The 18,416-nt window shown below is 40.9% G+C and overlaps 1 protein-coding gene across 1 annotated transcript in view; it reads left to right on the plus strand.

The window, feature by feature from the left end:
* The first annotated feature begins 1,696 nt into the window (after positions 1-1,696).
* The window catches only part of TRMT2B (tRNA methyltransferase 2B), a 40,779-nt gene continuing 24,059 nt past the window's right edge, over positions 1,697-18,416 (plus strand). Inside the window, 6 exon segments of the mRNA XM_089904911.1 lie at positions 1,697-1,739; positions 5,271-5,454; positions 6,155-6,206; positions 7,533-7,667; positions 8,477-8,576; positions 10,155-10,225. Of these exon segments, the coding sequence (XP_089761037.1) occupies positions 1,697-1,739; positions 5,271-5,454; positions 6,155-6,206; positions 7,533-7,667; positions 8,477-8,576; positions 10,155-10,225 (585 nt within the window).

Below are 18,416 nucleotides of genomic sequence, written 5' to 3' on the forward strand. Positions count from 1 at the left end.
TATAATACTCTATTAGTTTCAGGTGTACAACATAGTGATTCAAAACGCTTATAGATTATACTCCATTTAAAGTTATTATAAAATATTGGGTGTATTCCCTGTGTTGTACAATATATCCTTGTAGTTTATTTATTTTACACATCGTATAAAGATCTTTTTTTAAAAAAGGTATATATGCACATGTGTGTGTATATACACACACAGTATATACAATTATTTTTGAATGATAATAGCTGACATTTATTGAGTGTGTGCTCACTCTGTTCTAAGCACTTTGCATGCATTAACTTCTTTAATCTTTATCAAAACCCAGTGAGGTAGGTACAATTGATACGGACATTTTTTCAGATGAGAAAAATGAGGCACTGAGCAATTAAGTAACTGGCCCAAATTCACACAGCTTATAAGTGGCAGATCTGTGCTTTGAACCTTGGTCAGGCTGACAATGTTTGCTGTTATGTGACTTATTGGTCCTTGTTTAACTTACTGCTGTACTCAATAGGGTTAATGCATTGCCTTGCACATAATAGGCATATTATGCTTTGAATAAATAACTGAAATGTTGACTGTAAAGTGCTTTCCATTTAAGCCCAATTACTATTAAGCATACAAATCGAGCGTCATAAAATGTAGATTCACTTTGCTGTAAATTTTATTCTGTTAAAGTAACAGAATAAAAACAATTTTTTTTACAGCACATACGTGTGCATCCTTCAACGCTGCGATTTGAGGAAGCCACCCCGCTCTTCATCTCCCAATCTTCCAATCCATTATGGATCTGATGCCTGCAATTCTACCGTTAGAAAACTATTCTTTTGGTTGTAGGCTACCCCTATAGAGGTAGCGCTGTTTACGCTACAGTAGTGAGAATTTCTAAGTGATTTAGGAGATTTATCCAGATCCACCAATGGGAGGGTGAGGAGAGCAGGCAGGGGGCGGGGCCGCGCGGAGGGGTCGCTGGGGAGTGAAGGCGCCGGGCTTTAGCGCAACGAGTGCTTTGGCGGAAGATTTCTAGAGAAGCGCCAGGACAAAGTCGGGGGAAGGGCTCACGAGACAAGCTTCCAGGTGTCGGGCCAGCCAGCGCCCAGGGGGAGGCCAGCGCCCAGGGGCAGGCCAGCGCCCAGGGGGAGCCCAGCGTCCCGTCGCGTCTGTTCCGGGAGTAGAGGCGCTGGACGCACCAGGAAGTGACTCTCCCCAGCGGCTGCGATGCGGACCCTTAGCTGATTTTGTCGTTAACCGCCTCCGGTTTGTAAGAAGATTTATAGGTTACGAAGGTAAGAGGGGTACGTGGAGTGTCCGAAAACCCGATTTATCCCCTGCAGTAGAGAAAACTGTTTACTGCGCCAGGCTGCCTCCTGGGCGCGGAGTTGGGAAGGCAGGCGAGGTGGGGGAGGGGACGACCGGACGCTGGCTGCATGTGGTCGCATCCAGCTCTGTGTCCGCCTGTGTTCTGACCTCCCCCTGTTCCCCTTGTCGGCTCTTCTGGCCCTGCAGCCCGCCGAAGTTCAGTGGTAGCCTTTCCTAGTGTCTCTTCCTCGTTACCCTTCCAAACACGGTGGGCAGAACTTGCCCAAAGAAGAGAGGGATGGAAGGGCTGGTGAAGGGGGTCTGGTGGGGGAAGGAAGGACCTGACTGCACGTGGGCTGCAGTCAGGACGCAGCAGTACCCATCTGTCCGTCTGGTTTAGCCAGGAACCATGTCTGGGGCCAGGCCAGCTGCAAGAAGGGTGAACGGAGAGTGTAAGCAGGATCCTTTTCCGTGGGTGAACATTTGCTCCAAGGAGATCCTTGGCTCTGTGAGGATTAAACCTACTGCATAGTCTCTGCTTTGAACCTCTCTGAGCATGTCAGGCTGGTTAGCTATTCAGCCCTAGAGAGTTAGTATACCTTGCTCTCTGGCAGCTCTGGACCTTGGGTCTCTTTCTGATCAATTCCTGAGGCAGAAATAGAGCAGCTGTCACATTCTTTTTTTTTTTTAACCCAAGCATTTATTTAAAACAGGAAACACTATAAAAACAAAATATAACTCACTTTGGCTGGTATTACTATACTGCCTTGAAAACTATATTTCACTTGAGAAATTACTAAGTATGATGAGAGGCTCTTTACCAGGAGAGATGTCTGGTTGGCACCCTGAAATAGTAGAGTCCTATTGTAGACTATATCTGACCATTTGGAGAAATGTAGAAGGACAAGGGGTACAGGGCAAGTGGAGCACAGTCATGGTGGCAGTCACCAGGGAGAGGGCCCACACTCACAAAAAGTCTAAATATCATGGGATAGAGATAGCTGTACTCAAATTCCTCAGCTCCCCTGCCCCTCTGCCAACCCCCAGTGGGCCTGCAGTTTCCTTCTTCCTTCCCTGCCAGCTGGAGGGACAGGGCCCCTTTCCTGGAAGAGCACCACTCTCTCCACCTGTAGTGTGGGCCTCCTCGGTGCCCCTCTCCGTACCATTCTTTATTCTTTGTCTCCTGCCCCTTCACTCATTCCTTTCTCTGGTTTTGCTTTTCAGATATACACATCTGTCTCACTTTGGACAAAGGTCTACCACAGGTCACACATTTGGTAGTATTAACAGGTGGTCCTGAGTGGGCCTTAAGTTCACCACACTCCAGCAGGCACTGAGGTTAGGAGAGTTTGCGTGTGTGTGTTGTTTAAGTTTCCACGTAATTGTTCTTACGCTCACAGCACTCGCATGCATTATATCTCACCAGATTTACAGGTTGGACACATTAAGGCGCAGAGAAGTCAGGTGACACACTTCGAATCAGAGCCTGAGGGCAGGGCAGTGACACATGTTGAACAGCTGCTGTGTTAGGCACAGACCTGAGTGCTTCCTATATATGAGCTCATTTAATTCTTACCACAACCCTGAAAGGTAGGTGTTACCAGTCATATTTTTATAGATGGTGACACTGAGATTCATAACACTTAAGTAACTTGCCCAGAGTCACAGAGCTAGTGAGAAGAAGAGCTGGGATTAGAACATGGCCCCAGAGCCCATGTTCTTAACGACGTGTCCCTTCCTGGGAGCTGGGTGGTGTGTGTTATTGTTAACATCTGAACTCCGGGCCAGCTTAAATTTATTCTGTTAGAAATTTGAAATCCTCAGAATGCTTCCAAGCTATGACAGTTACTTTCTTTAGTAATTTGTAAACATACAAAATACTGTATGGGCTAAATATTACAGCACCCATATCAGCATCCTCTAAATTATGTAGTGATCATGCATACTAATTTTACAGTAATAGAGGGAGCCATGGAAGAATCTTTTTAATTTTTAAAATAAATTTATTTATTTATTTATTTTTGGTTGCATTGAGTCCATGGAAGAATCTTTGTTAATAAACCTATTCCATACGTTGGACTTGAAATGTATTTCATTATGAATTAAGGTATGACTTAACATTGGGATGAAATCCAAGGTAGAGGGCAAGGGCAAAAAGGTAATTTCATGGCAGATCAGTGAGGTGTCTGGCCAAGTCCATTCATGTGTCCTGGGTACTCAAAATAGTTAAACATCAATGATCAGTCACCATTAGGTAAATAGGCAACAACAGAGAGTCCTGTGTTGGAGGAAGAGGGGTTCCTTCCTCTTTCCAAAGTGAGGCCCTTCACCTGTTCTAACTCTTCCAGCTTTTGACTCATAGTTACTCCCACTATTCCTTCCCCCTGCTCCCTTTAATATTGCCACCCCCATTCAGTCCCATACTGTCTTTAAACATCATGACAGTTGTAATTAACATGTATTGAGTTTTTCCCAGGCACTGGACACTGCTCAGAGCTTTACAAACATCTTGTCTATTTAATCTTCTGCTGAGTGCTTTTTTTTTTAACATCTTTATTGGAGTATAATTGCTTCACAATGGTGTGTTAGTTTCTGCTTTATAACAAAGTGAATCAGCTATACATATACATATATCCCCATTTCTCCTCCCTCTTTTGTCTCCCTCCCACCCTCCCTATCCCACCCCTCTAGGTGGTCACAAAGCACTGAGCTGATCTCGCCGTGTGTGCTATGCGGCTGCTTCCCACTAGCTGTCTGTTTTACGTTTGGTAGTGTATATATGTCCATGCCACCCTCTCACTTTTTCCCAGCTTACCCTTCCCCCTCCCCGTGTCCTCAAGTCCATTCTCTACATCTGTGTCTTTATTCCTATCCTGCCCCTAGGCTCTTCAGAACCATTTTTTTTAAGATTCCATATATATGTGTTAGCATACAGTATTTGTTTTTCTCTTTCTGACTTAACTTCACTCTGTATGACAGACTCTAGGTCCATCCACCTCACTACAAATAACTCAATTTCGTTTCCTTTTATGGCTTAGTAATATTCCATTGTATGTATGTGCCACATCTTCTTTATCCATTCATCTGTCAGTGGACACTTAGGTTGCTTCCATGTCCTGTCTACTGTAAATAGAGCTGCAGTGAACATTGTGGTACATGACGCTTTTTGAATTATGGTTCTCTCAGGGTATATGCCCAGTAGTGGGATTGCTGGGTCATATGGTAGTTCTATTTTTAGTTTTTTAAGGAACCTCTGTACTGTTCTCCATAGTGGCTGTATCAATTTACATTCCCGCCAGCAGTGCAAGAGGGTTCCCTTTTCTCCACACCCTCTCCAGCATTTATTGTTTGTAGATTTTTTGATGATGACCATTCTGACTGGTGTGAGGTGATACCTCATTGTAGTTTTGATTTGCGTTTCTCTAAGGATTAGTGCTGTTGAGCATTCTTTGATGTGTTTGTTGGCAATCTGTATATCTTCTTTGGAGAAATGTCTGTTTAGGTCTTCTGCCCATTTTTGGATTGGGTTGTTTGTTTTTTTGATATTGAGCTGCATGAGCTGCTTGTATATTTTGGAGATTAATCCTCTGTCAGTTGCTTCATTTGCAAATATTTTCTCCCATTCTGAGGGTTGTCTTTTCATCTTGTTTATGGTTTCCTTTGCTGTGCAAAAGCTTTTAAGTTTCATTAGGTCGTATTTGTTTATTTTTGTTTTTTGTTTTTTATTTCCATTTCTCTAGGAGGTGGGTCAAAAGGGATCTTGCTGTGATTTATGTCATAGAGTGTTCTTCCTATGTTTTCCTCTAAGAGTTTTAATGTATGGCCTTACATTTAAGTCTTTAATCCATTTTGAGTTTATTTTTGTGTATGGTGTTAGGGAGTGTTCTAATTTCATTCTTTTTCATGTAGCTGTCCAGTTTTCCCAGCACCGTGCTAAGTGTTTTTTATTATCCTTTATTTAGCTCTTGCAACCACTCTATAAGGTAGATGCTATTATTATTTGCTCCCCTGGTGTGCCAGAAAGCCTCCAGGTTGGTCACAACTCTTTCTGGGCTCAGCATGTAAGGGAAACTTCACCCACATGATAGCCAAGAAGTGTCAAAGAACACAGAAAAGTCAGAAGAAACCAAGACATCTTGGACCACTAGATGATTCCTGGCAGGAAAGGTAAGGCCCTGGGTGATATCCCTTCCCCTTAACAAATCTGAATCTCTGGGCCTGCTGAAATTCTGTATGCCTGACGTACAGTGTGGCATTTGCAGGGATTCAGGGGGGCACCTCGGGTAGGATACCCAGGGCAAACTTAAGACATTTAAGGAATGTTGGTGGAAATGCTTTGTGATTGCAGAAAATGTTCTCCTTGCCTTTATGTGTGTTTTTGGCAGAAAGAGAATATTAAACTGGGACCTTGTGTCTCAAAAGGTCCAGGACAGGTATACTGAAAACCAGGGACTTAGAGATGAGATGAATTAGAAATGAATAGTCCCACTGCAGCCATGCAAACACAAATATACCTCATTTTATGCAACAACTGTATTTTCTAAATCAAATTATATTTTAAAAGTGTTAGGGAGGTGAGCTATTTAAAGGAACGCAACGGTGAAGCCTTTTTGTAATACGATTAATTACCTCCTGATAAATCTGGATTTTTCTTATATTAGGTTTGCCCATCTGTTCGGCTTTGTTAAGTAGACAGCACCAAAATGGGCTCTCCTCCCAGACTCCATCTCCCCAGGGGCCTGAGAGTTAGGTCTTCTGAATGATAAGTAAAATGCCAGAGCAAATGGTGGCAGGAAGTACTTATGCGTAGTAGGTGCTCAGTACATATTTAGATAATGAATAAGATGCCTGGATTATTTTATTCAAGGCTGGCTGATGTTGTGACGCCACTCTGGAGGCTGAGCCATGAACAGCTCAAGGTAGGTACCCAGCTTAAGTCTTCACTCCTCCATTCTATCAGGTGCTAGACTTGTAGGAAGCTTGGCTGAACAGGTCTACCCAGATGCCCCAACGTGTCCTTAAACTCAATATGCTAATGACTCTGAAATTTTCACTTTAGGCCAGTTATGTCTTCCGAACTCTAGAGCCTTATATCCGAATGCCTGTTTCCTTTCTTCCTTGGTTTTTTTGGGGGTTATTCTTACAGCTCTGTGTGTGTGAGTAGCAAGTGCTCTTGCTGCTTCATGTATAGCTGCACTTTCCAACACAGTAGCCACTAGCTACACTACATGTGGCTATTTAAATTTAAATACAGTCAATTCTGCTCTAATGCTTGTTTTGAAAATGAAAATTTGTTCCAACAGATTGATGTATTAGGGAACAATTTGAACAAAATGCAGATTTCATGTTTGCTTAGGAGTGATTCTGTCCACGAGAAACATGAGATGAAAGGGGATCTGTACCCGGCCAAACTGAGCTGCATAAGAATTTGTAAAATGAGCACCCACACACATCTCCCAGCTCCCTCAGATCACTGAGTGTGGTATGAGCCACACCCATTCACATCTGCTGTGAGAACTTTCTGTTCCACCCCCATAACCCTCCTTTCACCACCTCATGATAACTCATAAGTGGACAGCCACTTCCACAGGCAAGTTTCAGGTCTTTGTCAGGGTAATGAGCCATCCTTATTGTAGTGTTTATACATTGCTTAACATGTGCAAAACTTTTCTATGTTTATTAATTTCCTAACTTTTTTGTGTGTGTTACTGAAAAATTTTTGGAATGTGTTTGCCCAACCCCATTTTCCCCTGAGCCCTGAGCCCTGTGATTTCTTTTGAGTAATTTTGCATAGTATGGTTTAGGAATGCTTGTGTCACGTGATGGCAGAGCCGACTGTTAATTAAAATGAAATAAAATTAAAAATTCGTTTCCTCAGTCACATGAGTCACATTTCAAGTGCTCAGTAGCCACCTGTAGCTAGTGTAGGCTGCCATATTACATAGAACATAACACCAATTGAGAACATTTCCATTATCACAGCAAGTTCTACTGGACAGCACTAACATATAGCTGGAATGTTCAGTCTGAAAGGTCAGATGAAATGGTGAGCTTACACAAGAGCTCACTTGACCTTTTCCCAGTACCTCATTAGGTCTGTTGCTGTTACATCATTCTGAGATCCTTATCTGCTGAGACCATGACCCAAGAATCCGTGGGACAACCTTCTCTTATCCTGTTTGTTTTCTATTCTTTGAGGTGATACTGCAGAAGTCTTTTGTTTCACTGGTTATATTCTTTTGCAGGTGAAATTTGAAGCTCAGAAGAAAATTTTACAGAGACTAGAATTTTACCTACAAATGCTCAATGGAGTCAATGTGACAACAGCTGCACCCAGATCTGAGGGCCTCTGTTGTTTTCTCCATCCTATTATACCTTCTGTAAACCCCTACTTCCCTATCCTTTATCTACCGAGTCTCCTTAATAGCTAATACTATCAGCCAATACTTAACCAGGCACTTGCTGGGGACCAGGCCCTATGCTAAGTGAGTTACATGTATCATTGTCTTGTTTACTATTTACAGTCACACTGAGGGATAGACAGTGTCATTTTACAGACGAATACTTGAGGCTCAGAGAGATTAAGTGATTCGACCAAGGACACACATCTAGAAAGTGCCAGAGCTAAGGTTTACACTCAAGTTGATCTGATGCAGAGCCCACTTTCTCAACCAGTACGCTACTGCCTCCTTAGACAGATTCCAGACTTTGGAAAACTTCTAATGAGGCCACAGAAAGGCAGAATTTAATTTGTGGCAGAGGTTGGCAAACTATGGCCCTGAGGCCACATCTGCTCTGCTGCTTGACTTTGTAAATAAAGTTTTATTGGAACACAGCTGAGCTCACTTGTTTATGGATTGTCTATGGCTACTTTTGCACTACAGTGTCAGAGTTGAATAGTTGTGACAGGGACCGTATGGCCTGCAAAGCCTAAAATGATTTACTGTCTGGCCCTTTATTGAAAAAGCTTTCTGACTCCTGCTTTATGGCAAGATTGGAACTGCTTTCTCCTATGGAGTGTCTATGGAGTGTTTTGATCTTCTCAGTCATGGAATTTCACCTATGCCATACCTTCCAAGCAAGCATCATTTATTTTTTCTCATCCAGAGAACATTCTTTCATTCTTTGTATTGTCTTCCTTGGTTTTATTTGACCTGTTGTCCCTCTCCTGTCCTTCTGCCTTCTCCAGCCTGTCATCAGTGGCTACCGAAATAAGTCCACCCTCTCTGTGAACTGAGGCCCAGATGGCAATCCAAAGACTGTGGGGTACTACCTGGGAACTTGGAGAGGTCAGTTGAAGGCTGCGACTAGTAGAAATAACCAAACAAAAACTGAGAGGAAAGGGGAGGGTGCATAGAACAGTGTCTGTGGGAGTGGAGAGGAGTGGGAAATATGGTGGCCCTAAAGGAGAAAGTTGAATTGGAAGCCTTTGATGCAGAGCATGATCACAAGATTAATTGGAGATGTGGTATATATATACACAATGGAATATTGCTCAGCTACAAAAAATGAAATAATGCCATTTGCAGCAATGTGGACCTAGAGATTATCATATTAAGTGAGGTAAGCCAGACAGAGGAAAACAAATATCATATCATTTATATGTGGAATCAAAAAAAATGATACAAATGAACTTACTTGCAAACCAGAAATAGACCCACAGACATAGAAAACAAACTTACGGTTACCAAAGGGGAAAGTAGGGGAGGGATAAATTAGGAGTTTGGGATTAACATATACACGCTACTATATATAAAATAGATGACCAACAAGGGCCTACTGTATAGCACAGGGAACTGTACTCAGTATTTTGTAATAGCCTATACAGGAAAAGAATCTAAAAAATATATATATATGTATATGTATATATATATACATATAAAACTGAATCACTGTGCTGTACACCTGAAAGTAACACAACATTGTAAATCAACTATACTTCAATTTTAAAAAAGGCATTAAAAAATAAGATTAATTGGGGATACTTTTTGGTGAGTAGTCATTGTATTATAGTGCTAGGAATCAACCTCCCCGCCCCCCAGCTTTCTTCCTCTAAAAGCCATATGCCTGAGACCTAGTAAGCACTTCATAAATATTGATGCTGGTGCTGCTGGCCTCATTATCATCATTGTTGTCAACATCGTCGTCATCATCATTGTTATCATTTTATGTTACTTTCTGTACTGGGAGCAGTCTCCTGCTTATTAGAGACGTGCCCTTTCTATTTCACATCCCCATATCCCTGAAAATTAAGAGCTTTCTGCGATAAATCTGCCTTAAAAGAACTGGTAGGGGAGGTGAGTGCTGGTGAGAGAAATCACAGTGGCATATTTCTGAGACTTAATTCCAGTATCCATTCCCAGATTCCATTCCTGAACTTATCATTTGCCCATTTTCAATAAATCCACTTGAAACACCATCATTTTATATTAGTCACACTGTTTAATATCCATATGCCTTAAACTACAGTTCATTAGGGTAGGCACTTGGCTTTCTTTTTTTCCCCTGTGTGCTGAATTAAATGAGTATATGACATCAGTGTTCTGTTATTCACTAACAGAAAAACAAAACCCATTACATTTTACTTCCCTCTTAAAATCTGAACAGAAAGCAGACATTATCATATTGCACATTTGTGGCATGAGAGAAAATATTGCGGACTAGCTCCATTAAGAATAAGCTTTTTAATGGCCAGACCAGGAAACAGGTTTTCTCTGAAAAATGGCCTTGAGCATGAATTAGGTACTTTGCTTCTTCATATTTGCATATGCCTCTTTGGATTAGGGGATTTGAGTTGCTAGACATTTTATTCTAAATAATCTTTTAGGAAGAAAACCATGTAAATCAAATTCTTTTTCTTTCCATAGACAGGAACATGGTCTGTGTACGGTCTAACCATCTGAAAAACATCCCCAAGAAACACAGTCAAGTGGCACAGGTAATAAGGAACAAAGGCTGGTTGAAGATGACCCCAGGCATTGCAGTCTATAACGGCAGCATGCCTGATACTTTAATCATAGAGCTCTTCTAGTGCTACAGGGGAGGAGGGGTTCTGTTCTGAAAGTGTACTTCTTAACGGTGGAGAGAACATTGCTAGTGTTTCATTTCAGAGAGGGTGGAGAGGAGGAGAGAGAACTGCATCCATTATTGCAAATGTCAAGCATCCAAGGAATTTAATACAAGGGAAATTTAGGACAGAGAGATACTGATGAGGGCAGGATAGTAAGTGGCAGGTGTCTGTATTTGGAAGGCTAGTGTTTTCAGCAGAACAAGGTTGAAACATATCATGAGAGATGTGGGAGTGGGCGTAAGGCATCTACATCATTAGATTGGCCTCTGAGACATTTTAGTATCCCTCTATTTCATGTACCCACTACTTATTGAGTACCTACTATGTGTCAGGCACTGGACTAGGTGCTGGGGATCCAGTGGTGATTCAAACAAACATGGCGCCTGCCCTCCTGGAACTTAAAAGAAAAAGGAAAAAGAAACAGGGCTTCCAACTGACATACTTGTTCCCTGTTTATACTTACAGCACCCATCCTCCTAATGATTCAGCTTTCTGACACTTAGGGTGGTGCCTTCTCATAGGACACATCTTGACCTCAAAGATTTCCTGGCTAGAACACAGCTCCCATCATAGGATCATTCTCTGGAAATCTTCCTGCATGACCCTTGTCAGCTTCTTCTCCCATTGTCTTCAGTGACTATTTCAAACTCTTACCTCTCCTCGAATTTCCTATCCCATCACATTTACCCTTGCTCTTGACAGATGGCTGTGCCTGGTTCTTCACTGGAAAATTAAGACCAACAGATGAGGATTCCCTTAGCTGCTTCCCCTACCATCTACCAATTTTGCTGAAATCTTACCCCTCCTTTCCCTCCTATCTCAGTGAAATGCTGTTAGTCTTCTACCTGTCCAAGGCTATTCTTCTTCCTTGAAACACCATCTTAGACTCATCTCCTCTCTCCCCAGGTCCCTTATTCCTTTGTTACATTCCCTCTTTCTCCCGTTTCTTTACCTACTTTTCTCCACCTCTACCGGCTCTTTTCTTTCATAAACATATTCAATTAAAAAAATCTGATGGTTCTTGCCTCTGCCCCCAACAATTCCTAGAAATTAATCTTGACAAATTCATCACTGAGCTCCGTTTTGCCAAATTAAATGGAAACTTTCTGCCCCTAACTTACTCACCTTTTCTCTGCCTTTGGTACCACTTATTATTCTTATTTTCCTCCTTGGGAACACTGTCTTTGTTTGGTTTCTGTGATACCATTCTCTGATGGTTTTCCTCCTATTTCGCTGGCCACTTCTTAGTCGTTCTCATGGGATCTTTTTCTCCCTTTCTTTCCCACGATAAGTGTTGGTATCCTCCAGGACTCTGTCCTTGGCCTTCTTTTTGAATATATTCATGGGAGATTGCACACCACTGTAGCTGATGATTGGAATGACCACCTGTAAATTGACAACTCCTAAACTTATATTTGCATACCAGCTCCATCTTGAGCTTCAGGAGGTGGGGTTCCAAAGGCTACCGAACATCCTCACCTAGTTTTCCTGTAGAGCTCTTCAAATCAGCATTGGCCCATATCCAGATTTCTCAACCTTCGCACTATTAACATTTTGGGTTGGATGGTTATTTATTGTGTGGGGCTATTAGGTGCACTGGAGGATGTTTAGCAGCATCCGTGGCCTCTGCCCCTAGAGGCCATGAGTTGTGACAACCAAAAATGCCTCCAGATATCTCTTGTGGGGCACAATCGCCTCCGGTTGAGAACCATTGCCCTAAACTAAATTTACCCTCTCCCCTTTCCAAATGTGCCCTTTTTTCTCACGTTAGTAAATGGTAGCAATGTGTACTAGAAACATATGTCCTCTTAGACTCCTCTGTCTTAATTCTACCACTTCCTCCTCAGCCACATATAATAAATCTCCACGTCCTTTCAGTTTTCCTTTCTTTTTTTTTGTTTTCTTATTTATTTCGTTCAGTTTTCCTTTCTAAAAGTACTTTGACTCTACCCTCTTCTTTCTATTTCCACCACCATCATCACCACTCCAGTCCAAGCAGCTGGTCTCTAGCATCTGTATTGTTATGACTGTAGATATTCACTCCTGAGCCAAGTAGATGTACTAAGATTTTGTTTCCTTTATTGTACTGTTTTTTTTCTTTCATTTTATGTTGTGGAAAATTACAAACGTGTAGAAGTATAGAATGGTATAACAAACCCCATGTACCCATTACCCAGCTTCAGTAACTATCAACACATGGCCCATCTTGCTTTCACTATACTCTCACCCACTTTCCACCAGCCTCTTTGGATTTGTTTGAGGCAAATTCCAGACATTATATCATATAAGATATAAATACCACAACATGAGTTTTAACAGAAAGGACTTAATTTTTTAACATAGTTTCATACCATTGTCACACCTGCAAATAAACATTTATCCCATAATATCATCAACTACCTAGTAAATGTTCAGATTTGGCACTGTTTTATCTCATAAAAAGCTTAATTGATATACTTGGCTTGTTCAAATCAGGATTCAAACAAGGTATATACATTGCATTTGATTAACATGTCTCTTTAGCCTCTTAATTTGTAAGTACCTCTCCCTATTAATTTTTTTGTCCCTGCAATTTACTTTTTGAAGAAACTGGTTTGTTTTCCTCTGGAGATTCTCCCATTCTGGATTTTGCTGATTGAATCCCCTTGATATCATTGAATGTTCTTCCTCTATCCCCTGTATTTCCTCTAAGCTGGTAGATCTAGAGTGTTGATCAGATTCAGGTTTGATTTTTGGCAAGAATGTTTTTATATGTAGATGTCTAATGGGCTCTCTTTCTTGGTGATGTTAACATTGAACAGCGGATTTAGGTGTCATCAGTCTGATTCACTCATTGAAAAGTTCCCTGTCAGTTTTTCGCTTAATGGTTTAGCTGTCATTAGTGATCAGTGCCTAGATCTCTTATTTCGGGGGGGGGGGGTTGCAATGCAGTTCTGTTCTAAATCTATTATTTATTAGCTGGAATTCTTCTAGAAATAACTTTTCCCTATCAACCCTTTGGTTACTCTAAGGTACTCTTACAGGAAAGGCAGGATAAATCCTTGGTTCTTTCACCTTCCTCAAAAGATGATCAGTTAATGTGTTTGTTTTGGTATCATTAGGAACTCATAGATTTTTAACATACTTGATATGTTTCAATCTACTGCAGATACTAGGGGTTTTTTGGTACTCCAATTACTCCATTTTTGGCCAATTGGAACCTCTTTAAATTGGCTGTGAGACCTAGATGGCTGTGATAGTTCTGGAATGATAAGATATTTCTAGCACATCTAGTCCATTTTATGCTTGGGAGCTGGAATCAGCCGTTTCTTTTTTTTTTTTTTTTGTGGTACGTGGGCCTCACACTGTTGTGGCCTCTCCCATTGTGGAGCAAGGCTCCGGACGCGCAGGCTCAGCGGCCATGGCTCACGGGTCCAGCCGCTCCGCTGCATGTGGGATCTTCCAGGACTGGGGCACGAACCCGCGTCCCCTGCATCGGCAGGCGGACTCTCAACTACTGCGCCACCAGGGAAGCCCTCAGCCGTTTCTTTAAGGAATCCTTGTCTCTGTTAGTGGGAAATGGCAGGGTGCTAGGTGTGTGCTTATTTATACTGAGTTGGTCATATTTCAATGCCTTTTTAGTGGACAGAGCTAGGAAATATTTTTAAAAGAAAATATATCATGAGTTCACAGTAATATGTCCAAATCAAATTAAAAATTATAGAGTTTTTACTTAAATCCTTTGATTTTATATTTTTATCTCTTGTCTCTTACAATTAAAACTTTAGTCCTGACAACATTAGAATACTTACAGTTGACCCTTGAACAAGGCCATGGTTAAGGGCGCCAACCCCTGTGCAGTCGAAAATCCACTTCGTATCTGTGGTTCCACATCTGTGGATTCAATCAGCCATGCGTTGTGTAGTACTGTAGTACACGTTTAGTGAAAAAAATCTTCATATAAGTGTACCTGTGCAGTTCAAACCCATGTTGTTCAAGGGTCAGCTGTACTTATTTATTCTATCCTACTCTTTACATATAATTTCAGAACAACAATACTAGTATTATTACTAACAAATGATTACTGAAAAGAGCTCAAGATTTCTGTCCAGTTCTTTTTGTCCAATTATTGTGGCTCTGAAGGAATTCATCTCTGTAGTTACACCACCAACTTGACATGATACATGGATTCTTTTTTTTTCTTCATTCTTCTTGCTTTCAAATTTTAGGGATTGATTTTTTTCTTTTTCCTTTTGATTAAATTTTTGTTTTATAATTTTGTAAGATATTTACATGGTTTCAAAGTCATATCTACAAAATAAAGGTGTATTTTCTTTTTGTTTTGTTTTTTGGCTGCGCTGCATGCAGGATCTTAGTTCCCTGACCAGAGATTGAACCCGCACCCCCTGCAGTGGAAGTGCAGAGTCTTAACCACTGGACCTCCAGGGAAGTCCCATAAAGGTGTATTTAAAGAGGTCTAGCTTTCACTTCTGTCCCCTCTGCCCAGTTCCCTTCCTCCTTCTATGGGTAACATTTTTATTCACTTTTATTTATTTAAAAAAATGGAAACATATTTGTATCTCCCCTTTTCTTAGCTAAAAGGTACCTTAATATGAAAACAGTTCTGTACGTTTTTTCCACATAATAATATGCTTCATTTTTTTAATATTTACAGTTGTTATATCTTCTTCTTGGATTGATCCTTTGATCATTTTTTTAACATCTTTATTGGAGTATAATTGCTTTACAGTGGTGTGTTAGTTTCTGCTGTATGCTTCGTTTAAAAAAAAATAACTGCTTAGTCCTATGTAATATGGGTTTTACAACTTTTAGTTTTCATTAGCTTGAATAATTACCTCATTTTCTCATTGGCTTAGTTTTCTCTGAACCTATTGCTAATTTTTTTTCTGAGTGCTCTAAGAGCTCTGTCAAACATTCATCAGTATTCTCCATATGGTCAAAAACTTGAGTTTAGTATTTTCCCTGAAGACCTTTTTTCTGGAGTCTCCATCCTAGGCTCCTGAGGCCTTCTGCCTAGCTGTTATCTTGGGACTCCTTTTGCTGTTCTTCTGTCTTTACCCCTGTTTCTCAGATCCCCTGTCTTCCTTTTTCTGGTTTACATCCTCATTTAGCTGGAATACAACCTCCATTAGCTTCCTGAGGAAGGGTGCCTAGGAGTAAACTTTGAGTCTTTGCATGTCTGTAAATGCCTTAGTTCTTTCCTGACATATGACTGAGAGTATTTCTAGATTTCAAATACTAGGTTTGAATCATTTGCCTTTATAAATTTGAAGACATGGTCTCATTGTCATCTGGCCACTAATATTGTGTAAGTCTGGATGCTACTTTAAGTCCTATTCCTTTGTTGATAATCTCTCCCCTCTTTATTTCTCTAGAAGCTTTTAGGGAATCTCTGTCCGTGAAACTTCATGACCATGTGGCCCTTCTTTCATTCATTGTGATGGGCACTTTCTAGTCCTTGTCAAGCTGGAAACTAATACTTTCAGACATGGGAAATTTTCCTGTATTATTATTTTTTTAATTTATTTTTTATTTTTGTATTTTTGGCCATGCCACGTGGCTGGTGGGATCTTAGTTCCCCAACCAGGGACTGAACCCGGGCCCCTGCAGTGAAAGTGCCAAGTCCTTACCACTGGACCACCAGGGAATTCCCTATTTTTATATTTTTTTATTGAAGTATAGTTGATTTACAATGTTGTGTTAGTTTCAAGTGTACGGCAAACTGATTCAGTTATATATATATATTCTTTATCAGATTCTTTTCCATTATAGGTTATTATAAGGTGTTGAATATACTTCCCAGTGCCATACAGTAGATCCTTGTTGTTTCTCTATTTTATATATAGTAGTGTGTATATGTTAATCCCCAAATCCTAATTTATCCCTCCCCTGCCCCTTCCCCTTTGGTAACCATAAGTTTGTTTCTATATCTGTGAGTCTGTTTCTGTTTTATTTTATGTATGTATGTATGTATGTATGTATGTATGTATGTATGGCTGTGTTGGGTCTTCATTGCTGTGCGTGGGCTTTCTCTAGTTGCAGTGAGTGGGGGCTACTCTTTGTTGTGGTGCGCGGGCCTCTCGTTGTGGCTTCTCTTGTTGCAGAGCATGGGCTCTAGGCACGCAGGCTTCAGTAGTTGTGGCACATGGGCTCAGTAGTTGTGATTTGTGGGCTCTAGAGCTCAGGCTCAGTAGTTGTGGTGCACGGGCTTAGTTGCTCCGCAACATGTGGGATCTTCCTGGGCCAGGGTGAACCCATGTCCCTTGTATTGGCAGGCAGATTCTTAACCACTGCGCCACCAGGGAAGCCCTCTGTTTGGTAAATAAGTTCATTTGTATCATTGTTTTAGATTCCACAAATAAGTGATATCATATGATATTTATGTTTCTCTGTCTGACTTACTTCACTTAGTATGATAATCTCTAGGCCCATCTGTGGGTTACTGCAAATGGCATTATTTCATTATTTTTATGGCTGAGTAATATTTCATTGTATATATGTACCACATCTTCTTTATCCGTTCCTCTGTCGACGGACATTTAGGTTGTTTCCATGTCTTGGCTATTGTAAATAATGCTGCTATGAATATTGCGGTGCATGTATCTTTTCAAATTAGAGTTTTCTCCAGATATCTTCCCAGGAGTGGGATTGCTGGATCATATGGCAACTCTATTTTTAGTCTTTTAAGGAACCTCCATACTGTTCTCCATAGTGGCTGCACCAATTTACATTCCCACTGACACTGTAGGAGGGTTCCCTTTTCTCCACACCCTCTGCACCATTTATTTGTAGACTTTTTTTTTAATTGGAGTATAGTTGCTTTACAAAGTTGTATTAGTTTCTGCTGTACAGCAAAGTGATTCAGTTATACATATATATATATCCACTGTTTTTTAGATTTCCTTCCCATTTAGGTCACCGCAGAGCATTGAGTAAAGTTCCCTGTGCTATACAGTACATTCTCATTAGTTATCTATTTTATATATAGTATTTGTAGACTTTTTGATGATGGCCATTCTGACTGGTGTGATGTATTATTTCTTTAAGTACTTCCTTCCTCTCATTTTCTTTGTTCTCTCTATACCTCCTATTATTTGGATTTTGGACTTCATGAATTGATTCTGTAATCTGCTACTCATTCCTCTTCTATTTTCCATCTCTTTTCCCTTTTGTTCTTCTTTTTGTGAAATTTTCTTGAAATAAATGCCAACATTTTTATTGACTTTTTTTCTACCACCTTTTAATTTTCAAAAGCTTTTGCTTGTTCTCTGATTGTTCCTTTTGTATAGCATCTTCTTTTTTTAAAATAATGTAATATATATATACACACACATATATATATATATATATATATATATATTTTAATCTTGCTTTTGCCTTTTTTTTCCTGTTTTTTTTTGGCGGTACGTGGGCCTCTCACTGTTGCGGCCTCTCCCGTTGCGGAGCACAGGCTCCGGACGTGCAGGCTCAGCGGCCATGGTTCACGGGCCCAGCCGCTCTGCGGCATGTGGGATCTTCCCGGACCAGGGCACGAACTCGTGTCCCCTGCATCGGCAGGCAGACTCTCAACCCCTGCGCCACCAGGGAAGCCCTTTTTCCTGTTTTTTGAATTGTCTGCTTCCTTCAGGGATTTTTTTCCCCTGTTTGTTTTGGATATTGTCTTTTGCAATGAAGGCTTTAATCAAATAGCTGGTGGTAGTTGCCTGACTGTTCATGTTTAAGCATGAGGCTTTAAATTGATTGGCAATTCAGCTTGAGTGGGTTTGTTGATTCTTGGCTTCACTGCTGGTGCTTGTGGGTGGGGGCCCATATCTCTCTCGGGAGGTCATTACTCTGGGACTATTCAGTTTCTTGAGAGAATTTACATTGAATCTTCCTGTTTCCACCCCTGTGCCACCACTCCGCCTGGTATTTCCTGGTATTTGTGTGTTCATTTTTTCCTAAGGGAGAAAACATCCCCAACCTCCTGCTACAGAAGGATAGAGGTTTTTGGTAGGATGAGGTTGTTTACCAGTTTTAGGTCCAGACTTTCAACTAAACCCTGTTTTAAGCCCTGTAC

This window comes from Delphinapterus leucas, chromosome X, assembly GCF_059928025.1.
Source record: "Delphinapterus leucas isolate spDelLeu-1000000601 "Yukka" chromosome X, BTC_Dleu_Yukka2, whole genome shotgun sequence".
NCBI lineage: Eukaryota > Metazoa > Chordata > Mammalia > Artiodactyla > Monodontidae > Delphinapterus > Delphinapterus leucas.